Genomic DNA, 24,802 nt, shown 5'->3' with positions numbered 1-24,802 from the left:
GCAACTTTCCAAACTTTGTTCTGATGAACATTACCCAGGGTGCATCTTCCCCAGCAGTGAGGAGCCTGGCAGGGTCAGGTAGGGCACACGTCCCAGAGCCCTTGCTAGCTGAGCTCTGCTCTCATAGCCTTGAGGGAAGAAGAGGGCTCTGCCCACAGTGCTCGCCTCAGGACCTGGCTCTTCTCCCTGCCCCGCAGGACCCCAGTGCCCAGATGTGCTCTGGCTGCTGCCTGTGCCACTTCAGTCCCTAGCCCCTCTCTGGGGAGTGAAGGGCCACCAGCAAGGACATCACTCTGGGTGTGGCTGAGTGGGGGAGGTCAGGGTTGAGGAAAAGCTCATGTTGGGACTCTGCCTCCCCCCAAGAGCTGCCCCGAAGGAACTCCCAGGAGCTGAGGACCCCCTGCTCCCCACCCATAGCAAGTAGGGTAGGTGGGAGCACAGTGATCAGGGAAGGCTTGCTCAGGCCCAGCCACATCTTCTGGGAGCCGGGCCCCCACTGCCCCCTTGACAGATTCTCTGGTGGGTGAGCAAGGAACAGGTAGGGGAGCTTGGTGAGGGCAGCACAGGTTCTGGCCGGATCCTGAGTAGAGGGAGGGAGGCCTAGTTCACAACTTTGGGTTTCAAAGCAGCCCAAGCCTAGGGCGCTGGCGATGTGCCAAAGCTGCCCCATTGCCATGGCATCTGGCCAAGGGCCAGCAGAGTACTGATGAAGATTCACGGAGAGAGGCGTTTGCCCTCCCCACAGATAAGGTCAGATTCAGCGCTCCTTGGCTTTCCTGCCTTTGGCCTCCAGCTCCAGAGCTGCATCTCCCTCCTGACTACAGCCTTGGCCAAAGACCCCTCCACCTCACAGCGTGATAACGAGGGGCCACACCTCCTTCACGCCCTCCCCTCAGTGCTGGGTGAGCTGAGCCTGGACTGCCAGGCACACCTGTGCCTCTTGCTCCAGCTGGCCTCCTTTGCCAGCATCCACCTCGGCTCCACCTGTCACCTGCTACCATCCGCCTTCTGGCCTCCCCCATCCTGAATCTCAAGGGACAGTCCCAAAAGCAACAGCAGGTCCCCCAGGGAAGTTCTCAGTCCAGACTCAGCCCCTCATCCTTCCTCTCTCTTTCTGCCTCTAGGAAGCTGCCACATTAGTGTACAGACCCTGGGGAACATTCTAGCCTTGAAAATGCTCTGAGCACTTTGGAATAGATCTATAGAGATGCATAAGCATTCTGGAATACCTCACAGAGATGGCCTAGCCCTGGACCCCTTCTTCTTGTCCCCCACAACAGACACATACACACCAGGCCTCTCGTCTTCCCTAGCCCCTTGGATCCCAGAACCTTGAAGGGATCCAGCATTGTCACTGGCTCCAGACAGAAAAGGTTTCAGCCACCCGGGACAGGTGTCGGGGCTGAGGAGGGCCATGGGACCCAGGACTCCAGTGCCAGAGTTTAGTGTGGGAAAGAGTAGTGAGCTATAGGATTCCCAGGGGGCCCTGCCAGCAAGGCTGTACCCCTAGGACTTTCTGGGTCCTGCCCAGCTAAGTCTGAGAGGAGCAGAGGGCAGGAGCCTGAGCCACGGTGAAGATGCTGTCCTGTTTCCCCTCCCTCACCAGGGCAACTGGGGTTCACTGCTTAGAACCTGAGCTTGGTACCCAGAACCACCACCTCCCCATCTCAGCCTGTCCTGGGTCAGCCCCAGCCAGGGCTCCTGGAGCCAACTTCCCTGATGCCCTGAGCCCTCAGGGGAGAGGGGCATCCCTGGCGGGGATTGCAATCAGGAGGGCAGGTCCTCAGAGCTGTGCTGGAGAAGGGCAGGGGGGAGGGGGGCAGGGCAGAACCCAGAGGCCATTCTGGGGGTGGGTGAGCTGGGAGGGAAGGGGGGTAGGCCTCTTGGGGTTCCTGATGACACCCTGAATGGAATGCATGGAATAAAAAGGAAAGAACTTAGGAAACGGAACTCACGTCGTACCATTTGTGCTGTTTGTTTACTTTTATTTTGATTTTTTTGCATTTCCGCTTAGCTTGGATAATGAAACTAGACTGGTCAGTTTCATTCCAGTTTCTACAAAAATCAGTTTTCCTTCCTGGTTTTCTGACACTTGTTGTTGTGTATTGGTTCAGAGCCCTTCGGGGAGTGTTGGAAAGCAGGCACACTCCGTCCCTCCTGTTTTTCTAGAATTCAGAGCCAAAAGAAACAGTGTCACTGATACTGAATTTTGTTTTAAAAAAGGAAAGCTTAGGGGGATTTGAAAACGGGGGTCCAAATCAAGGTGACCGTCTCCTGTCTGGGCCAGACAGGGGGCCTCTGCACTTCCTCTTGCTGCTTTCTCCTCTTCTCTCCGTGTTTTTATAGAGCACGGTTGGTGCGTGACTCTTGGGGACTGGTTCAGGGGATGATGACAGAACAAGACTCTCTTTCCAGCCCTGTGCACATACATACCAGTGGCATGCCTCCCTTTCCCATCAGCTCACCCCCCATCCCCTCCGCTCCCATGTCCAGGTGATTTCCCCCATCCCATGCCCATCTGCCTGTTCATCCTCTCCACCCACACCCCTCATGAGGCCAGAGACCCTTCACTCCCTCCAGTGCCCGGGGCACACCCTCATCCTTCATCCTCCCTCTCCCCTGGGTGAGGGCAGCACACATGGCATTATCCCCAGGCTACCAAAAGGAGAAACTGAGGCCCGGGAGGTGGGGTGGGAAACCGGGGAGGCAGAGTCCCAGCCTCTCTGTCACCCCAGATGCAGCCCGTGGGCTCTCCTCTCTGCCCCTCTCTCACCCCTGCTCTTCTCCAGCCCTGAGCACAGACCTTCCCGTAGTCAAGGATAACAGCTTGGGGGGAAGGGCTGGGAAGCCTGTTACCTGCCGCTCCTCCTAATCTGTCCCCTGTGTCCCTGGAACTCAGGGGGTCAATCCCTGTTTGAGTGGGAACTCACTACCAGCCAGCCACCCACGCCAAGTTCAGGCCCTGCTCCTGGTTGATAGGCTAATGTAGCCTGTACCCTGTTACCAGGTCCTGGCAGCAGGGTAGAGAGGCTGTGGGCCCACCCCCAGAGCCTTCTCGAGGGAAGCCCCAGCCTCCTGGATGTGGCTCATCCTCAACAAGCAGGGCTAACGAGAGAACAGGAGTGTCCAAAAGCCCCGGGAAAGGAGCCAGTGCCTGAGGAACAGCACAGGTGTTAGTCCTCCCAGCCCCGTGCAGTGCCCATCCCCACCCCACCTTCTCCTTTGTTCAGCTAGTGGGCACTTTCCCAGGGCAGGAAGGTTAGGACTATATCGCACAACTCCAGGGGGCTTGTTCATGTTGTACACGGTGTCCACAGCACCACCTGGAGCTGTGCACCTCTGTGGCCACGAATAATACGAGGATAGAGTCGGGGTAGTCCAGGCTGCGTGTGGGGCCGGGAACGCAGGGATGTGCTCAATTACCCTCCGTCTCCAAGAGCCACAGGAAAGCAACCTGACTCTCAGCAGTGGGAATAAATTCCCCTCTGTCCCCTTCTGCCCCTGCACTCCCCCATTTTCTCTTACACACATACAGGTTTTTCCTGTCTCCAGGAGCCGGGCTAATCTCAGACACTGGACACAGTCAAGCCTATCTCTTTCTTATTCCTGATTGCAAGAGTCATTTTGGCAACGTCCTGGGTCTTTATCGTCCACCCACAACGATGCTGCTACTTGAAAAGTCACTCCTGCGCCTCTAGTCCCATCCCAAGTGGAATCAGTTTCTGAGAGCTGAGGAAGAAGGGCTGAGCCTGAGTGGAGCGGGTCGGAAAGCCTTAGCCACTGCCTCCATTTTCCTGGGCTGGGATGACTGGGGACGAGGGCGATGGGTCAGAAAAGGATGTATTGACAAAGTTGTAGCCTCCTCCTCCTCCGAGCCACCCTGTTCAACAGGATGAGTGTGCATCAGCTTCACGTGCAGGCTCTCCCCCTCCTCCAGACACACTTCCCCCCCTCCACTACCATTCGTTAGCCAGGCACACCTGCACACACACTGCCCCGGCTACAAGGACCAGCCTCCTGCCTCCCCTGAGGGAGATACAGTAAGGCCCAGAGAGACTCCAGCTATCTGCTCATCAACCACTCCCAATCCTCCACGCTAGATTGGAGGCCATAGGGTTTTTGTGAGGGTCTATCACAGTCAATCACCATCACCCCCTATAAGTTCAAGGGGCTACTGATGGTTGGTATACACTAGAATGCTAAGAGGTAGAGTACATTCACCTCTTGGGGAAGTTTACTGATTAACATCACTGACCTGTTATTGAGGGGACGCTGGTGATGGGCTTGCCTAATTTCCTAATTTAGAACAGGCAGAAGAGCATAGACCCATCTTCAAGTAGTGGGTGGTGCGGGAGGGTCAGTCTGGCCCTATCTGTAAGCTTCCCTTAAGTATCTGGCCTTGCTGGGGTTCAGAAGAGAGTACAAGGGCTGGGCATGTCTCCCAGAAATCTACAAGACAGGGACTCGAGGGGAGAGTGGCAGCCAGGGAGCAGAAGGAAGTGGACCTTGGGAGTTAAGGACAAGGTCAGGGAGATGGGAGGGGGTGGTTCTCTGCAGGAGGCAACGTGGGAGAATGAACTCCCGCTAGAGCCAGGCAGTGATGGAGGAGCAGGTCGTGGGGAAAGGGCAGGGTCCCAGGCAGCCAGTTGGCCCCCTGATGTGGAACAGGCTGCAGCCCCGCCCCCACCCCGCCACCGTGATTCTTGCCACCTGAGGCCAGATGCCCTACACCTGCCCTCAGCCCACCAGCTTTGGGATGCTGGTAATTCAGGCTTCTCTCCACCCTCACCTGTTCCCCATAAGCTTTTCCCGTGTATATTGCTCTAGGGCAGCCTTCCCCAAACCGTATGTTCACAAGGATTCCTCAAAAAACAACTTCCAAGGTCAAATAAATTTGGAACATACTGGAAAGTTCAGCTCTTCCCTCCTACAAAACTTTTCATAGCCTTTCATGTGCTAGCGTGCACTGCAACTCTACAACGAAGCCTGGGAATGGATTTCTTAAACTTACTTGGCCACAGAACACTCTTTGAAAGAACAGATGAGACATCTCCAAGGCCCCTTTTGTTGTAGGCACACAGTCTGGGAACAGCATTCCCAAGTTCTCCTTTGAGCTTTCTGGGGTCTGTTTCATGGATGAGAAAACCTGCCCAGGGCCCTGGAGAGAACCTTTTGCTAGGGCTTGGAAGGAATGGCTCCCCAGAACTTAGTATTCCAGAAGACTCCCAGCCCCCCAGCCTACTGACTGCCTGGCACCAAGGGTCTACAATTCTGGCTTCACGGGGCCCCAGGCAGGTCAGAAGGGAAGTCTCAATAACCATTAGGACCTTTAGGCAGTAAGTTCCCAATTTCCCCACCCTGCTTTCCCAAATCATCTTCTTCCCTACCCCTCCCCCGCTTCCCCACCACCTGGAGCCACATCTATTAGAGAGATTTTGAAGGAGATTTCCGAGCCCTCCACCCAGCCCCGACTCCAGCCCCTTCAGCAACGAGTGTGCCCCAGCGCTCGACTTGGTTTTCTCATTCATCACTGTGCACTTTGATTTCTAACCTAAGCCTCGCGGATGATGCCAGTTTGTTCTGTGATTTTTCCCCTTTTCCTTCTCCAGATGTCCAAACGGATTCTTCGGACAGAGATGTTTGGAGAAACTGCCTTTGCGATTGTACATGCCAGATCCTAAGCAAAGTATGTTTGAAGATACAAACACGAGTCCCTGCTCCTTAGAAAGCTTCCGGGTGCAGTCCCCCCCCACTCCTCACCCCATTGTAGGACATAGGGCCAGGGGTGTTGGTTGTTTTGATCTTTGGCTGTTTTGTTTCTTTTTTGTATTTTGGTTTGTTAGTTCTTTTGTTTTGCTTTTTCATTTTTGGCCTAATCCTTGGGTTTAAAGTTCAGGGCTGCAGGTAAGGGGCAGAGTGGCAAGGCCAGTACGAATGGTAACAGTGGCAAGGAACCCAGCTGGCATCGGCAGGAGCCCGTGCCGGGGTGTTGCAATGCCTATGTCTTGCTATCCTGGCTCTCTCTTTCTGGTTTTCTTTCTTTTGGTAGGTGTCCTGTGGGATACACCGGGGACAGGTGTCAGCAGTTCGCAATGGTCAACTTCTCCAGTATGTCTCTTTCTTCTATTTCTTTCCTTCCCTGGTAACTGACAGTTCTTCCCCCACCCTACCCCCCACCCCGTGGGAAGGATGGGGCCTTAGCTTAGAGAGATTGGGGTGGGCCGGGAAATGCGGGGGGCTGTCCTAGGCTCCTCTCAGTCCTCATCAGAAGCCTGTGCGTGTTACTGAACCAAACTTGGGTCCCCTATGCCAAACACGCAGCAAAGCTAACCTACTAAACCGGGTGCAGGTGAAAGAAAGAACAGCGCTAGTTGTAAGGTGTCAAGCAAAGAATACAAGGGGCTCATGGGAAGGGTTTTTAAAGACTGTGGGAGGGTGGGGTCACGAGGTGCGTGATCAGGTCATGCTCAGTCCTCTGATTGGTTGATGGTGAGGTAACAGGGTGATGTTTCAGGAATCTCAATCATCAACCTTCTGGTTCTAATCAGCCTAGGGCTGAAGGTGGTCATCATGTAGTTAACTTCTAACACCTGGTGGGGTTTTAGTATCTGCAAAACAACTCAAGGATATACCAAAGGTCCTTGACTTTGTTTTATGGCTAAACTCTTATTATTTTGTCATGTTTGTTTTCCTTTGTTTCTGCATTTTCTCACTTCTCTGATTAAATTTGCTCTTTGGAACTCGAGGAGAAAGGCCTAGGAGGCAAAAGCTTTTCTACAAACAAGAGGCAGGGGTCACTGGGGGGTCTTTCCTGGGGAAGCACCTGCAGGGTCCTGCTGGGTTTCACACAGAGGAGACTGATACACCCCCTGCCTCATGTTGCTGTACTGCCTGGTCGCAGTAACACTGAATTCTCTCTGCAGCTGCTCAGAGCCAGGCTCAGGCCTCTTCACCACTGGGGTCAGGCAGCCTGGCCAGGATGGGAAGAAGCATTTGCAGAGCCCTCACCTGCCTCTGAGAGCCTGTCTGAGGATGTCAGGCTGTTGGTGAGGCCGGGCAATGAGTGTGTGCACATGTGTGCTTGTGTGTTTGAGAGAGAGAAGCAAGTTCTCAGAAAGCCTGCCTTTCCATCTGGCCAGAGTTTGTTTTGGTTTGATTTGGGGTGATGGGGGAGAGTGGGGAAGGCGGATTGAGGGAAAACAGGTCCCAGGTCAGTGGTTTCTGTGAAGACCAGAGACATCTGTGCAGCTAGATGTTGGAGTAGGGTTGAGAGTTGCCACAAATACTAAGGCATAGAGGGAATAAGGAATCAAGGGGTAACTGGTGACTCTCTCCAGGCCCTCTCTGGTCTCAGTCCCCATCCAGGACTCCACTCCCTTCCTTTCTTCCATTTGTGAAGTTGGAGCTTTCTGGTTTGCACAGTCTGCCGAGAAAAGTGTGACCCCTGGAGCTGAAGGATGAGGCCCTAACTGTGGCGTGTTTTACTGGGGGCTGAGAGCAGTGCCTTCCAGTGCCATCAGGTGGAGGTGGAGCAGCGCAGAAAGCCACAGGCTGGCCATGGACTCCATCTGGGGCCCAGCGGTCCACTGGCCTGCAGGGTGGGACCGTGTCCCCCGTCCTCCAGAGCACACTAGGCCCCTGCTCGACCCACCACCCACCTCTTCCTCTCCAGGGAGGACAGATGGGTCCCATGAGGAATTAGAACTAGATTGATGGTGCCTGGGCATGAAGAGGCCGAGGGAGGGACCCAGGGGCCATTTAGGTAGCCCTTAGAGAACAGGGGTTTGGGGCTCAGGGTAGAGAAAGGAGCCTTCCGATCCTTCTCAGACCACAGCACAAAAGCCTAGACATTCCCTGCACAGGAATCTGGAAGCCAAGATTTGAAGAGGACAGGTGCCAGGGAGGTCAGGGCTGGTCATCCCAGGTGGTTAACTCTCTTAATAGAGTGTTGGGGGCAGCGCTGTCCTCAGGTCCCTCCCATTGGAGGCCAAGGAGGAAGGCCATGGGGATAAGAACAGAGCCCGTGGGCACGTGGCCCAACAGAACTCTCCAGAGCCCAGGCTCCAGGAAGAATTGCAGAGTCAGATCCAGCCCCATTGGAGGACCGTAGGTCCGGAGGACAGAGCAGCCAGGCGGGGCTGAGGACCTGGGGAGAGAGGCAATGGAGGGCCTATTCCTTTTCACCCTTAGGCCCAGAGCCCCCCTAGCTTATGGGACTGTTCTGGACAGGGAGTCCCAGCCCATCCTGAATCTGAGCAGCAGAGCCTCCAAAACTCGGCCACTGTCCAAGCTTCTCTGCCAGCTGGGCTGCTTCAGCTTGCAGCTCAGATCTTCTGGGAGGGTCAGCAGGGCCCCGGGAGCCCAGAAAAGAGCCTGGAAATGCAGCCTTTCTGCCTAGTGTTACTGGGATCCTTGCTGGTACCTTTTGGTAAAGGATTTATACTCTCCAAGCACTTTGCCCAGAGCACTTCATGCACTGCTCTGTCAGATAATTATTGAAAAAGGAGTGAAAAATGCTAACTTAAGTGTTCAGGCTTCGATTCAGATGGACCTGAATAAAATTGCCAGCAGCTGAGCTTACTGTTCTGGGGCCTCATTTAACCTCTCTGATTTTGTTTTCTCATCTGTAAAATGGGGATAGTGGCATTTATGCCTTTAGGGTTGCTGTGAGGATGAAGTGAAGTGATGCACGCCAAGGGCTTAGTCAAAGGCCTGCTGTTGTTTGAACACAGTTGAGCTCCTCTTCCAGCTGCTGCTGGCGTGGGAGTGGAGGCCAGAGGGGCAGCATCAGTCCCCTGGAGGCTGACTCCCAGCACATCTTGAGCAAAGTGTCTGACCTTCCCCCTCTGCCCAGACAGCCTCTAGGCCAGGTTACCTTTTGCGGAGGCCACGGAAACAGAGCCTGCAGCCGCAGTAGCCCTTTAAAGCTTCTCCTTCTTCCCTTGATGGCCCCTCCACTTCCCAAGAGTCAAAACTTGTACACCTGGATACCCACCATATACAAGAGCACACACACCTGCACACACACACAAACACATGCCTGCACTTGCACACAAACACACATCTGCTGACATCTGCTCACACACACACAAGCACACAAACACATGCTCCGGGGTCGACATCAGGGCCTCCTTGTCCCGGTGCCTATGACCAGGTGTCGTAGGACATGTCCAGGATGAAGACTTTGTCTGTTGTCTGGTAAGCCTGGCCCTGCTGGGAGTCCAGCATCCAGCTGCCACGGTTACTGGTCAGTATGCAAACTTCTGTTCGGTAGGACCCATCTGTGACTCGGTGGTATCACTCCATCCTGGCTGAGTGGCAGGCAGTGAATATGATGAGCAGGAGACTGTTTTTTTGATTTTGGGTTTTTGGGGTGTTTTTGTTTTTGCTTCTTGCTGGGGCTGACATCATGGCTGCAGGCCCCTCAGAATCCATCCCCGGGGAGAGGGAAGCAGGTCTGCCTTTTAGTGACTTCTCAGTGACATCACCAGTCCTGCCAGCCACCACTGTCCACCCAAAACAGTACTGGCCTTTGACTCAGAGGGGAGGCCAGTCAGGAATCCCAAAAGCTGCTGCTGCTATTACTTGGTTCCCAGAGGAGTGATACAGGAGAAAACTCTTAAATGGCTTTGGGAGCCCTGCTCACTTCTCCAGATGGTCATTGTCCTGAGGACTAGCCAGTCAGGTCTGCCCAGGGGCTCAGTGGGCAGGAATAGCCATGGCTTAGCCCCAAGAGACCAGAGACCTGGCCTCCAGTCTCCCTTCCGCCTCCTAATTTGCTATGTGACCTTGGGAAAGTGTCCTAGCACTACTGGGCCCTAGCTGCCTCATCTAATACAAACACCACCAAAAGTGGAGCCCAGACCAGCTCTGTGAACCACAGTTCTCTTAGTGTCTGGGGTGCTGTGGTCAAGCTGGGCTGTTCTCTGTGGGGAACCTGGCTGGATATCCAAACATTGTGAGCTCTTTCGAGCTGCCTGGAGGGTCCCTGGGGCTACGGGATTAACTGCTCAGTGAGAGTTGCCCCCGAGGACCCTTTCAGTTTGTCAAGTTTGTACTGCCTGTTTAGCACAGTTGGCCAGCCCTGGGAGGCCCTGGGAGAGGAGTGGACTTGCTGTGCTTATGGTGACTCCTACCTCCAAGCAGTAAGCGTAAGACTGCAAAGAAACCACATTCAACATCACCCGCAACCTCATATTTAACAGGCGTGCACAGAAGGGCTCACGTTTAGAAGAGCTGGGGTTCGTGCTTCAAGGGTATGGTCTCTGCATGGAACTGGGGGTCAGAGCCCCAGGATCTTCCTCAAGGCTCTTTCAGTCAGAGCCATCCTACTGTCTTGCCCTTTTCCAACTGCATAACCCTCTGGAATCCCTATCAGGAAGCAGGGGAGAGATCCAGAGCTAGACAGTGCACAGGACTTCCTGCTCATGTCCCCGTGCTCCGCTCCCTCTGCAGGAGATGAGAGCATCAGAACACACTTCCACCTCCCGCCTGGGTCTAGCGGAACTTGCTGTGCACGTGCGGAGGCAGTGGAGCAAGCCCTTGCACACTGCCTCGCCCGTCTTTTTTTTTTTTTTTTATTGGAGTCTAGTTGATTTAAAATGTGTTAGTTTCTGCTCTCACTGTGTACAGGCACTTTTGACAGATGAGGAAACAGAGACTATGTATGACTTGCCCACATGAACACAGCAAACTAGGGAAAAAATTTTGCAAGACTCGAGGCCTGCAATCAGGTGCTGGCTGTTACCTTAGAATGATAGGTGAGCTTTTCAAAAGCACTGGGGAGATTTCTGAGCTCCCACCCTAGAGCCTGGCTCCATTGGTCTGGATGATTCTGAAGGACAGCTGAGTTGCAGACCTCAGAGATCCCGTGGCCAGGCCTGATCCCCATTTAACTGATGAAAGATTGAGAGCCAGATAGGCAGGATACTATGGGTCGCACAGCGGGTCAGTGATAGAGCTGACCCTCGGGCAGGGCCCTTTTATCCAACCCTTCGATGGCCTGGGTGTCTACCTCGAAGACCCGTGAATTTGCACATTTACAACATGATCCAGCTTCAAAGAGTGCAATTGGCTGCCATTTAGGGGGCACAGGTGAACCCACTCGTCTCTTTCTCCAAGTTGCAGTTTTCTCTCCTAAGTCGTGTGATCAGGCTGGGACCCGAGGCCTAGCCCCTGCAGGTTTCTAGGGTGTTGGGGGTGTCAAGTGGAGAAGTGACCTGCTGCCTGGGGCCTCTCCCCCTCCCCAGTCCTGCTCCATACAAACTCTGAGCCTCCATGCCTGGCTCCTAGGAGATGGGCAGGCCAGTGAGGCCCATGGGGGCAGGACAGGGACAAGGGGCCGGTCTGGGTACCCCAAGCCCTAGTTCTGAACAGAAAGAAGGGCCCCATGAATGAGCTCAGGCTGAGCAAGCTGTCTCCAGGATGGGCTCGAAAGGGTCGAAGGCCTGGCACTGGAGCTGGGAGGGGGAGGATGGGGACTCCTCCGCCCCCTGCCCCCACTCACCTTTCCTCTCTGGGGACATCTGCCAACTGACTCTTGCGCCTCTGCCTCCCCACCAGGTACTAACCCCACAGCTCATCTCTAAAGAACCTGCCCTGCCTGCTGATCCTAACATTTCCTCTCTCTACCCCAGTCAAGGGCTCCTGGGGACTGGGTGCCAGGGAAGGGGCTCAGGAGGCTGGGAGGGGACACCACTAACCTGCTTTCACCTCACAGGATGGCTGCTGGTGTCTGAAGAGTCCTGACCAACGTTTCTCTCTCTCTCTCTCTCTCTCTCCCGCCCCCTCCCCCATCTCTCTCTCTCTGTATCTCTCCCTCCATCCCTTCCCCTCTCTGACCCTCCTTTCTTCTGCACTGCCAGAGCACCTTGGATTTGAACTAAAGGGTACGGAGCCTCTATGTATCGGTCAGCGCCACCCGCACAGCCCCTCTCCACAGCCTCTGACACCATGTGTGCTGGATGTTTGGTTTCCTTTTCCCCCAGATGGAAAAGGGATGATTTCAAAAATCCCCCTGTCCCCATCAGGATGTCCTGTAATAAACTACATTGATTTGGGGGAGACAAGAAAAGCTCATGAACAGCAGAGCACCCTGGCATACAGACTACTGTACAGTAGTGCCCCCTTGCCTGGGGCCAGTCACCAGGGTACTCTGAGGGGAGTGGGACCCCTGAGCTGTGCGCAACCCAGTGGGTTGGCCAGACGAGCCCTCGGAGAGCAGGTGTCTGAAAGCCACAGAATCCTGGTTTGGAGAACTGTGCAGAGAGGCATCCCTTTCAATTTGACCTTAATCCTTCCTTTTCCCATTTCCATTTCCATTGCTTTTCATTCTTCACCAGGCTGGCAGCTGATAACACCCATTTGTCTCTGCCGCCTGCCCCGTGTTTGTCTGCCAGGCTTTGCCATCTGCTTGAGGCTGTTACTCCCTTCACGATCTGTCCCCACGGTGGCACATGTGTTTGTGGGCAACACCAGCAAGGGTCCACGGTGGGCTGGCTTCTGGTGCCTGCCCTCCTGCCTCCCAGCTCAGAACCTCACGTCCCACTCCTGACTGTCCTCTGGCCCCTGGAAGATGCCTTGGGCAGGAAGGGACTTTGAGGGGTCAGTCTTCCCAGCTCTCTGGCTTTGTGCTGGGAGGCTCCACCCTGGTCCACACATATAGCAGGAGAGATGCAGGGGCTCAGAGGGTTTGAGCCTTCGATGGGGTCAGACCCCAGATGTGTGCAGAGCCTGCAGTTATGAAAAGACTGTTCTCGTGGCAGATTTGGGGAGGCCCTAGTTCCCCGGCCACCTAGCCACCATCAGCTATTCTCAGAAGATGGAGCTGAACGTCTATGTGTAAGAGTATGTCTGTCTCTCTGCTGTGACAGGGTGGGGAGGAGAGGGGCCGAGTCTGTGGTGTCTGTGTGATCATGGCAGGGGGTGCAGGGGGGGAGTCTGTAGGTGTGCGTGTCTGTGTTGTTATGGGGGGCTGACATGTTTACACCTTGTTGGGTCTCTCAGTGCAGGGTGTGAGCCCACGGAGGGGTGCAGTGGAACATCTTTGTTGTTAAGGGTTGAGCATGAGCAGTGGGTGCGGAGGCAAGTGTGAGCGTATGTAAATATGTGACTGCCTGTAAAGGTGGTCTGTATATTCATTCACACACCAACTCAACAAACCTCTACTGAACCCCAGAGTTGGCCAGACCCTGGCGATGTAGCATGCAGAGTCCCTGCCCTCCTGGTGCTCAGATTCACAGGGTGAGACAGACAGCAAACAAACAAGAAAGATAGCAGGTGGGGGTAAGTGCTACACAGAAAATAAAATGGAATGGGATGGCGCCTAGCCGGGATGAGGAGCTACTCTAGCTAAGTGGCCAGGGAAGCCTTGTCCAATGAGGTGACATTTGAGCTAAAACCTGACGAGAAGTAGCCAGCCCTGCAAACAATCAGGGGAGAGTGTTTGAGGCAGGGGGCACAGCAAGTTAAGGATGATGTGGATGGGCCTGCCTTGTTCGATGGATGGAAAGACTGCCAGTGCCTCTGGGGCACAGCAGACATGGGGAAGAAGACTACAGGTGGGATCTAGAGGAAGGGACCAGGTGACCCTGGGCCTCGTGGACCATGGTAAGGCTTTGGGTTGTATTCAAATTGCAGGGGGATGCCACTGGGGGTTTTTAAGCAGAGGAGTAAAATGATCTGCTTTATGGTTGGAAATCAATGTGGCTTTGGGGCAGAGGATAGACTGGGTGAGGGGACAGGGTGTGGAGGAATAGAAGCAGAGAAACCAGTCAGAAGCGGGCAGCTGTCGAGTGAGAGATGGCATCATCTTGGATGAAGCTGGAAGCAGTGGAAATGGGACGAAGTGGTCAGATCTGGGATCTACTTGGGAGGGAGAGCTGAGACGACTTGCTGATGGATCAGGTATCAGAGTGGGTGGGAAGACCAGGAATGATTCTAAGGTCTGGGGCTGGTATAATAGGAAAGGTGGTGTCGCCACTGAAGAGATGGGAAGAGCAGGGAACGAGGGTGGGGAATCAGTGCTTCTGCTTGGCCATGGCCCTTGGATGTAGGAATCTGGAGCTCCGGAAGAGGTCAGGGCAGGAGAGAGAAACGTGAGATTCGGCTGCATACAGATGGTATTTCAAGTCTGAGTCTGGGTGAGATGACGGAGGGAGAAAGGGCAGGTGGAGAGAGGAAGAAGCCTGAGAGCTCTGGGCCTGGACCCTGCAGCCCACATGGAAGAGGGGGAAGTAGCAACTGAGACAGAGAGATGAGCCAGTGCAGGGGGAGGAAACCCAGGAGTGAAGACCATCCCGGGAAGTGGGCCCAGCAGGAGGAGTCTGCTGAGAGGGAAGCGAATGACCACAGACTTGGCAGCGGGGGGTTGTTGGTGACCATGACCAGAGCGGTCTCAGAGGAGTGATGGAGACAGAGGCCTGAGTGGAGGACTGAGGCGTGGCTGGGGATGAGAACCGGAGGCAGGACGAGGACCGCAGAGCCTGGAGGTGGGGATCTGGGGTGGAGGGCTGTTTGTTCAAGACTCTGCATGACTGTCAGTGGGCGCGATCACGTGCGTGGCGGCCGAGTGTATTGTTGTGAAGGGTCTGTCTGTGTGTCAGACGGGCACAGTCCTCCAGGTATGTGTGCCTGGGGCTTGGTACCCAGTGTTTGCTGCTGGGCCTACCTTTGCCACAGGAGACCCTGCAAGCCTGGGGGCTTAGGGACACTGCCCAGGGCTCCACCAAGGCTTTGGGTCCCGCCCCCACTTATCCCTGTGCTGGTGGGAGGGGAGCAATGGGGAGGGGCCAGCCAGCAGATGGGAGCCGGAGCAAGGGCGGGGTGTCTAGGCTGTAGGCCTTGACCATGTCTGGTGCTATCACCTTTTTCCTTTGCTTCCTCCAGGCTTTCTCTGTTCTAGAAGGGTAGGGGTTGCCCCGCCAAAAAGTGGAAGTAGAGGTAGAGGGGATAGTTGGGTCTTTTTGAGGGCTTTGAGGCCCAGCCTAGCTCAGCTCCTTCAGAAGGGTGGAGGCTGCTCCTTGAGCACAAGGGCTGTCCTAGGCGCCAGGGAGCTGTGCTGCCACTCGTGGGTCTCTGACAAGCAGAGACGGGGAGAGCTGGAGTGGGCCAGGGCCACAACCCTGACCAAGCTGCAGGGATAAACCAAGGCCTTTCTCCCCTCTCCCGCCTCTGTGGGCCTGGTCTGCTCTGTCCCTGCTCCTGGTCCTGGCATCCCTCCTAAGTCCAGCCTCTGGGCCTCATGTCCTGTCTCCAGCCCAGAACAAGCCACTCTCCACCTTCTTAAGGAAGCCAGAGTAGCCAGCCAGGCCTTTGCCCAGGGTCTTCATGTTCACCACCATGAAGACCAGCTTCCCCCAGCCCATCAAGGCTCTTTGCAGCCACCAGGCCATAGTGGGTTGCCCTCCCCTATGACCTTGGGAACGTCACCTCCATCCCACCTCCTCCAGCCATCCCCCTGCATTTTCCACTCACATGCTCCAGGCAGAGCACGGGTTTGGGAAGGTGAACTCAGGGGTAGTCACTTGTGATGTGATGAGATCCACAGGTGGGTGGAGTTCAGTAAAGCAGGAGGGAGGGAACTGGCTGGGGAGGGGTGAGATGGATTGCAGCTGGGCAGCACCTGAGCTGGAGAGAGCCCGGGGTTTGCGAGGCAGGGGGACGGTCTGCAGCACTGTCTCTACGGGTCTGCCTCCCACCCTGCCCCCTCACGCCCTCTACCTCTGCAGAAGCCGAGGAGCTGTACCAGAAAAGGGTCCTGACTATCACCGGCATTTGCGTGGCTCTGCTGGTCGTGGGCATCGTCTGCGTGGTCGCCTACTGCAAGACCAAGTGAGTTGTCGGGCACTCAGAGCAACCAGGGACGGCTTTTGTGGGGTCAGGCTCTCCTCACCGCACCATGCCTGGCCGAGCCTCCCCCATTCCTATGCCCCTCTGCCCCCTTCTGCAGCTGGTGAGGGGCCAAAGGGCTGGTCCAAGAAGCAGGAGCGGGGGGGCGGGTAGACAGGCCCAAGAGGACTGCACGAGAACAGTCATAAGCCCAGGCGGTGGAAGAAGATAGGTCTGGGCTCTAATTCAGCTCGGCCATTTCCTGTGACCCTGAGGAAACGGATGAGCTTCTCTGAGTCCTCATCTATAAAGTGAGTGTGATCCTCTAGTACCTCAGAGGGTCCTGTGAGGGAGGATCTGCCCTGTCCAGTCGGCAGGCACTGGGGCAGTGTTGGGGGTGGGCAAGCACAGAGAGGGAGGCACCTTCTCAGGGGAAAAAGAGACCTCACAGGGCACTGCCTAATCCCACCTAGGAGCAGTCCAAGCAGGAATACAGAGAAGATGGGGTTGGGCCACTCCTGGGCAAAGGAAAGTTGGCATCAGAACCTTGGAGCAAGGAAAGGGGCTGGACAGTTCCAGTAGAAGAGTGCAAGCTAAAGGACAAATGCGGGAGAGGATCAGCTGTGTTCATGGAGCTTGAGCAGCCCAGGCTAGCTGGAGCAAAGGGCTGGGGTCAATTTTAAAAAGGTGCACGAGTCTAAAAGAACAGCTGGAACCTGCATGGCACCACAGGGCCTTGAATGTCAAGCTTGGGGACCTGGGTTTATCCTACAGATGACAGGGAGCCATTGCAGGTTGTAGAGTGATGTGGTACAGAAAGAGTTTGTCATATCTGTTCTTATGTGGAAAGCAAGAGTCTGGGCATAGCCACCATTTGGGGGACTGAGCCCCTGGGTCTTGACTCCTGCTGCCCCTATCTATGAGATCTAAGGCCCTGCCAGCCTTGGGGTTTAGGGTTCAGGGAGCCCACAGGAGGAGACTGGGCCCACATAGGAAAATTGAGACCAAGAACTGGGGGGAGAAGCAAGCCCCATGTTCTAACCCCTACTACATTTACTTACTTCTTCAACAAACTTTCATTCAATGCCTGCTGGACACCAGGCCCTGTACCAGGCACATGGCCAGTGCTCTAAGCAAGAGGTCCAGTGTTACAGGATGTATTTCAGAGGTGCCTAACCTCAGCTAGAGGGCAGGGAGGGTTTCCCTGAGAAAGGTGCATTTAAGCTGGGTCTGAGAGATGAGCAGGAGTTAGCAGGTGAAGAGGCAGAGAATGTGCTGCAATTGGATGCAAAGGCCCAGAGGCCAGAGGGGCACAGTATAGGATCAGAAACAAGCCCTCCAAGGATGCAGCAAGCTGGGGAGGGGAAAGGGCAGTGAGAGACAGGGCTGGGGAGAGGAAACAGGATTCTGAAGCCCAATGAAGGGGCTTTAACAGGGGAGTGACATGATTAAACTTGTTGATTACAAAACAAGTGTACTGAGCACTTAATAGGTGCCGAAGTGAAGTAGCCCCACAGGTCTTGACTCCCTGACCACAGCATCCTGTTTTATTTTCTCCATAGCACTTTGCTGAAAGTATCTTGTTTGTTTATTTGTTTATGTGTTTATCATCTGCCTCCCCTACTGGCCTGCAAGCTCCATGAGGGCAGGAACCATATCTGTCTCCTCTGCTCCAAAACAGCATCTGGCACGTAGTAAAAACCCAATAGATACCAAATAAATGAATGCATGAAGTGGGCCAGCACTGTGCTTGAATATTTTATCTACTCTTAATCCTCAGTGGTCTTTGGAATGCGTAGATGATCAGTCCGTTTTACAGATGAGGAAAGTGAAACATGGATAGTTTAAGTAATTTGCCCAGAGTTACACAGCTAGAAAGTAGTAGAGTTCTGCTCTCTCAGCAGAAGCTCATTACCACTACGCTCAGGTCCTGCTGAATTCCAGGTGGTAGTGATGATGTAGGGGGTTGATTGAAGGGGTCCTTGCTGAAGGCAGCCTGAGCACAGGAAAGAGCAGTAGCAGGAGATTGCCACGGCAGTCCCGGCCCAGGTAGACTAGTTCCCTGGAGTAACAGCTAGGGAAGCTCATACTTTGTGTCAGGGGAGGCGGGGAGGGGGTGTCAGGCTAATGCACCTTCCCCTGTGCAGAAAACAGCGGAAGCAGATGCATAACCACCTTCGACAGAACATGTGTCCAGCCCACCAGAACCGGAGCTTGGCCAATGGGCCCAGCCACCCCCGGCTGGACCCTGAGGAGATCCAGATGGCAGACGTGAGTGGTGTTCCCAGGCCCCACTCTGACCCCTTGCTGTGTAGCCCGCCTTCTTATGCCCCCTGCAAGAATGGGCCAGGGAGGCGGCCGGCCCATCCTGTGCTCAGCCTTGCCTGCTAGCCTAGCCTTGCCTCACCAGGATGACTTAGCCTCACTTGGCCCACTTCCTTAAGGGAGGTCGGGGGATTGATTTCCAGGGGCCATTGCTGCCCTAGCACCGAGTTGCTTATCCAGTGGACCACCACCGCCCCTGCAACCTGGAGCTTACTGCCTCGCTTCCCCTGCCCACCAGGAAGGAGGGTCAACTTGGTCATCTGTCACTAACTGCCCCCCCCCAAAAAAAAAACCCTCTGTCTGTTCCAGTATATCTCCAAGAACGTGCCAGCCACAGACCATGTCATCCGGAGGGAAACAGAGACCACCTTCTCTGGGAGCCACTCCTGTTCTCCTTCTCACCACTGCTCCACAGCCACGCCCACCTCCAGCCACAGGTGGGCACCACCAAGGCCCACGCAGCCTTGCAGACTCCTGTATGCACACCCTCAGGGCGTGCACATGTGCACCACACACCTGCCTGGGGACACACACCAAGCTCCCCAGCCAGGCTGGGCTCTGTATTGAGGGTCCCTGTGAGCAGGAGGGTGGAGGTGGGGGGCTTCAAACCAGAACCCACCACCAAACGTACATCCAGATCCTCAAGAGACCGGATTCCCTTTTCTAGTCTAAACCAGCCCCAGAGGAACAACAGCATCACTGTGTTCCCACCTAACATTTGGTTTTTGTTTGGCCCTCATCAGCACCACTTCATCTGGCATAAAGTGCCTGCTCACTCAAATACCCACAGCTATTTGACGCCCTCTCCTGGGTTTTCCACATGAACCTAGTCCACCTTAGCCTCCTCTCCAGAGGTAGGGAGGCCTGTCCACACAAGGACAAAGACTCAGACAGCTCAAGAAAGAACATGGTTGGCCCCTTTCTTCCCTGGGGAGCAGCACAGAATAGGCAGGGTCCCCATATATTGGCCACTGGGGCTGGGCTCTTAAGGCAAGTGGCTAAGTACCATGGGAGTGGGAGGGTCCCAGACAGGGAGGCTAAGGAGAGTTTGGTTGCAGAGAGGAAAGGAAGAGGCCTCTCTGCACATTGCAGCTCACCCATCCTCGGGCCTCCAGCTCTCCTTCTCCCAAAATCGGGGTTTGGCATTTATGATGTTACACCTCAGCCCAGAGTGAAGGGCAGTGAGCTGAGGGGGCCTGAGATGGAATGAAGAGCCAGGGAAGGCGTGGGCCTGGGACCACACGTGCTGGGCTGCCCAGCCCCTTCTTGACCCCTCACCTCACTTCCGCCTGGCTTCTCCAGGCATGAGAGCCACACGTGGAGCCTGGAACATTCTGAGAGCCTGACCTCCGACTCCCAATCGGGCATCATGCTGTCATCAGTGGGCACCAGCAAATGCAACAGCCCAGCGTGTGTGGAGGCGCGGGCACGGCGGGCGGCAGCCTACAGCCTAGAGGAGCAGCGCAGGGCTGCTGTGCCACCTTACCATGACTCCATAGACTCCCTGCGTGACTCCCCACACAGCGAGAGGTCAGTTCCTACCCTGTGACCTGTGCGCCACCGTAGCCAGAGAGCTGGCACCACTGACCCAGGGCTGACCCTTAGGTCACCTCAGAAACACTCCAAAGAGCCTCATCCCCATTTTCTAGATGCGCAAGCAAGGTCCCTGAAAAGTTAAATGGTCTGCTTGGGGTCATCAACATGTTAATGACAGGCTGGGACTACAGCTAGTAGACCCTGGTGTGTTATGACCATTTAATTGTTCTACTAGGACACTTTTCAGAGTAGAAGGGGATGTTATTAATAATTGCAGTGGAACATCAGGAGCAAACAAGGTCTGGCCTGGACAAACCAGAACATACAGTTGCCCTACTCTTAGAGGCCCCATGTCCCAGGAGAAACAGACAGCAAGATTGAGCAGATTGAAGAGTGGGAGGGGAGGCCGTCTGTGAGTAAACTGATGAGTGCAGGATGGGAATGAGCCAAGAATGCCTGAAGGCCCTGGAAGTATCAGCAACTAGGCCCCCATGGATCAAGATGCCATTGGGTTCCTGAGCAATGAATGCAGTGAGAACCAGGAACCTTCCCTTCTTCCCTGACTCCAAGCCAGGAGTTGCAGGGGGCCAGCCTCCATCTTGCTCTCCCCTTGGCACTTGGGATCTGTGGGAGGAGAGCAGAAAAAGGGGCATGGTACTAGGAACTCCAGGCTGGGGTGGAGAAGGCTTCAATTCAGCCTACTCCATGCCGGTCATGGACACAAAACCACTGAAGCTCACAGCTGCCTATGGAAAGTGCTAAGCATAGGACACCCCACCAGGGCAGAGAAACCCAGTCTGACGGCAGGCTCTGGGGAGCAGCTAGGTTTTCCAAGCAACCTTTCCAAGCTCAGCTCCACCACCTGTGTGACTTGGGGCAGGTTGATCACCTCTGTGCCTGTTTCCTCAGCTATAGAACAGGGAGCATTACACCTATCCTGCATGGTTCTTATGAAGGCCACCCTAAAATCATGCGCAAAGGCTCTTTGCCTTTTACCTGACATGGCGCTGGTGCTCACTAGGTGGAGCTATGGTTATCAGTAGTAACAAGAGCAATAGGACTTCTTAATGCAGCGGTCCCCAACCTTTTTGGCACCAGGGACCGGTTTTGTGGAAGACAATTTTTCCACAGATGGGGGCGGGGGGATGGTTTCAGGATGATTCATTTATTGTGCACTTTATTTCTATTATTATTACATTATAATTATACAACTCACCATAATGCTGACAGGAGGCGGAGCTCAGGCGGTAATGCAAGCCATGGGGAGTGGCTGTAAATACAGATGAAGCTTCAATCGCTCTGGCCACACACCTCCTGCTGTGCGGCCTGGTTCCTAACAGGCCACAGACGGGTACTGGTCCGCGGCCTGGGGGTTGGGGACCCCGGCCTTAATGGATGGGAGGTAGAGAGGCAAGGCGGGGAAAGACTTCCAGGCAAGGGGAACAACTTGAGCTGTTCCAGCAGAGGCACTAAGGACATGGCTGGTGAGGCGCCTAGAGCAGGGTGCGCTGTGAGGAGAGTGGAGCTGGGCCTGAACAGGCAAGCTGGGGCCAGACAGATGGCCAGTGGCCCTGGGTGGGTAAGCAGGAAGGGCCTCCTAAAGCAGAGATATGACTTTAAAAGATTGCTCTGGGAGGGAATTCCCCGGCAGTCCAGTGGTTGAGGCTCCACGCTTCCACTGCAGGGGGCGCAGGTTCATCTGGGGACTAGGATCCCACATGCCACGTGGCCAAAAAAAGATTGTTCTGGGAATTTCATAGGCTGAAGGAGGAAAGACCCTGGGGCGGGGGAATGACCAGAGTGAACATCTAGTCCCAGGATGGAGTGGAGCGGGGTGGAGGGTATTCCAGGAGAAAGGAAATGGGTAGGACGTGATGGACGTGCATGTGGGAGAGGGAAGAGAGGGGAGTCAGATGATTCTGAAAAACAGTAATGGGGACTCCGGAGAGCAATGAGGTGCCCAGCTTTACAGTTTGGAAGAGAGGCAGGGAGGTGGGTGGTCCCTGTCCTGAGGTGGATAATGGTTGGGCAAGAGGCCGGTTGACTCAGAGAGGGAAATGTGGAAAAAGAAAAGTGACAGGTGCCTGGGACCCAGAGTGGGAGATATTAGCAAGGGCAAACTTTTGAAGGAACTGGTGGTCTTCAGCCCCAAGCAGAGACACTTCAGTGGGGTCTTGGTAACTGTGAGCTCTGGGCTGAGGGCCCTACCTGAGGTGGGAACAGTCACTTCCCTGAGGCAGCTTTTAGCTTCAACTTAAAAAGGAATATATTTCCCCACTGTAGCCATCAGCCATGGGATGAACTGTCCCGGAGGGGAGGTAAGTCCAAGTCACAGGGGTGGCTGAATGCAGGGACTAGAATGAGGAATTGGGCAGTATGAGTTCTGGTTCCTGCCTGGCCTGGGTTCAAATCCCAGCTCAACCACTTCCTGGCTGTGTGAACCTTGAATAAGTCAATTAAATGTTCTGAGCCTCAGTTTCGTCACGTGTAGTACGGGACTAACAGAAGCCTCTTATAGAATTACTGTATTAGATGAGATCACACATGTAAAATGCCCCAGCCTTAGCCTCACCCAAAGTAACCATTCAGGAACACCGGTGACTGTGAGCATCCCCACAGCCAAGGACCACTGATACGTTTATGGAATCATCCAACAACGCTACGGAATGAGCACTGTGGTTACTCCCGTTTCACAGATAAGCAAACTGAGGCTCAGAGAAATTAAGGAAATTTATTACGGTCATTTAGGAATACCAGCATGGTTCTTGCAAGAGGGATCCTGGGCAAGACCGCTGCTTTGCATCAGGTCCGCCCCATCCCCTGGCCACCGGCTCACGTCTCTGCCTCTTCCCGCAGGTATGTGTCGGCCCTGACCACGCCCGCGCGCCTCTCTCCCGTGGACTTCCATTACTCGCTGGCCACGCAGGTGCCGACTTTCGAGATCACGTCCCCCAACTCGGCGCACGCCGTGTCGCTGCCGCCGGCCGCGCCCATCAGCTACCGCCTGGCGGAGCAGCAGCCGCTCCTGCGGCACCCGGCGCCCCCCGGCCCCGGTCCAGGGCCCGGGACCGGTGCGGACATGCAGCGCAGCTACGACAGCTACTACTACCCCGCGGCGGGACCGGGGCCGCGGCGCGGGGCCTGCGCCCTAGGCGGCAGCCTGGGCAGTCTGCCCGCCAGCCCTTTCCGCATCCCCGAGGACGACGAGTACGAGACCACGCAGGAGTGCGCGCCCCCGCCGCCGCCGCGGCCGCGCGCCCGCGGCGCGTCCCGTAGGACGTCTGCTGGGCCCCGGCGCTGGCGCCGCTCGCGCCTCAACGGGCTGGCGGCGCAGCGCGCACGCGCGGCGCGGGACTCGCTGTCGCTGAGCAGCGGCTCGGGAGGCGGCTCGGCCTCCGCCTCGGACGACGAAGCGGACGACGCGGACGGGGCTCTGGCGGCCGAGAGCACGCCTTTCCTCGGCCTGCGTGCGGCGCACGACGCGCTGCGCTCGGACTCGCCGCCGCTCTGCCCGGCGGCCGACAGCAGGACTTACTACTCCCTGGACAGCCACAGCACGCGGGCCAGCAGCAGACACAGCCGCGGGCCGCCCCCGCGGGCCAAGCAGGACTCGGGGCCCCTCTAGGGCCCCCGCCGCCCCCTCCGCCTCGCCCGCCCCACTGTCTTTAAGGAGAACAGAGACCGCCGACTGGAGAGAGGAGGGAAAAAAAGAAATAAAAATATTTTTATTTTCTATAAAAGGAAAAAGGTATAACAAAATGTTTTATTTTCATTTTAGCAAAAATTGTCTTATAATACTAGCTAACGGCAAAGACGTTTTTATAGGGAAACTATTTATATGTGACATCCTGATTTACAGCTTCGGAAAAAAAAAAGAAACAACAAAAAAAAAAGAGAGATGGGCCAATTTTTTGACTCTTTAATAGAAACCTATATTGTGGTGCCTTTTGCTGTACGCTAATCTGGAGCTCCTGGAGAGAAGTCTGGGTTGCGGGGTGGGGGAATGTAGGATCCCAAGCTGGCGGGGGTCGTGGGAGGTGGTGGTGGTGAGACAAAGCAGGAGAGAAGAGGCTGCGGGATTGGGTTCGGGTGGGCACGAGGCTGGGGGCCCCAACGAACGACATGAGGTCCGGAGTAGCTTTGCCCCAGTGCAAGATCTGGAGTCCTGGGCCCCCTGAGGAGAGGGCGGGGATCCTAGATTTGAAGCTAGAGTTGGGGTCAGGTAACGTCCAGGGGGAGACTAAGGCCCAGCGACAGCAACCAGAATGGGGAGGGGGGCCTCCCCACTCCTCACAGCTGCTAAGGGAGGGGGGCACTGAGAAAGAGGTCTTCCCAACAGCCTCGGCCGGGGGAGGGGGCAGCTCTGCCAGGGCCCCAATGTTCGTGGCTCCTCCTCCCCTATGGCCTCCAGGACGCCCCTCCGTCCTCTGCAGCACCTTCGTTTACAGGTCGTCTTTTCTATTTTACGCCTGCATGTCCTTTGCATTTCAGATTCTTTAGATTGGATGCATGGTCACGCTGGGACCGAGAAGAGCCACTTGACAGTGTATTTGAGTCCCCTCTTAGCAATAAAGTAACACCATTTCCTTCTCACAGCCCAACTCCCAGCCCCTAGCCCACCCATGACTTCCACTCCCTCTCCAGCCCTGACCTCGCCACCCTCCAAAACTGGGTCCACTGCTGATTTGTCAAAAAGGTAATTGTTTAAAAAAAAAATCCTAAGCAAATGGGAAACCTGCCCCTTGAAATGTCCAAACACCTGACTGTTGACACTTGAACATTTTTATATTATAAATAAAATCAGAAATAACTCATGTTTGACTGCGTGTGCCTAGCCCCCAGGTGAGGAGGGAGACAGAGGATGAAAACCTGTGATAGAGATGGATGGATGTTGGTGTGGAGGTTGGAGAGGGCCAGAGCAGTCCCTGGGAGAAGAGACCCTCCCTTCAATCTCCCTGCCTTCGACTCCCACGACAGACTCCAGCCCTCCTCCCTGTTCTAAGAACTTCACAAGGTGTCCCCCAGCTCCCCACCCACCGCCCCCCGCTGCTGGGGAACCTGGCCAAGGGGCTGATGCAGATTACTCTGCTTCGAGCTCAGCCTCAGAGCCCTG

General features: G+C 55.3%; 1 protein-coding gene across 6 annotated transcripts in view; it reads left to right on the top strand.

Moving 5' to 3' along the window:
* The window catches only part of NRG2 (neuregulin 2), a gene marked incomplete at its 5' end in the record, with an annotated part of 180,151 nt that extends 156,770 nt beyond the window's left edge, over positions 1–23,381 (top strand). For 2 of the 6 annotated variants that reach the window (XM_081230483.1, XM_081230488.1), the window contains 6 exons: positions 5,610–5,686; positions 15,729–15,831; positions 17,976–18,099; positions 18,463–18,590; positions 19,456–19,683; positions 22,546–23,381. In XM_081230483.1, coding sequence (XP_081086609.1) covers positions 5,610–5,686; positions 15,729–15,831; positions 17,976–18,099; positions 18,463–18,590; positions 19,456–19,683; positions 22,546–23,314 — 1,429 coding nt within the window. In that variant the 3' untranslated portion in view covers positions 23,315–23,381. Of the gene's footprint in view, positions 1–5,609; positions 5,687–6,049; positions 6,109–11,864; positions 11,889–15,728; positions 15,832–17,975; positions 18,100–18,462; positions 18,591–19,455; positions 19,684–22,545 lie in introns of all 6 variants that reach the window. The other 4 variants (XM_081230485.1, XM_081230484.1, XM_081230486.1 and 1 more) reach the window with 4 other exon arrangements.
* Between the last annotated feature and the right edge of the window lie 1,421 nt (positions 23,382–24,802).

Source organism: Mesoplodon bidens (genome assembly GCF_964165515.1).
Source record: "Mesoplodon bidens genome assembly, chromosome: 4".
Lineage (NCBI taxonomy): Eukaryota > Metazoa > Chordata > Mammalia > Artiodactyla > Ziphiidae > Mesoplodon > Mesoplodon bidens.
The sequence above is the reverse complement of the archived record's forward strand: the minus strand, read 5'-3'. Positions and strand labels throughout refer to the sequence as shown.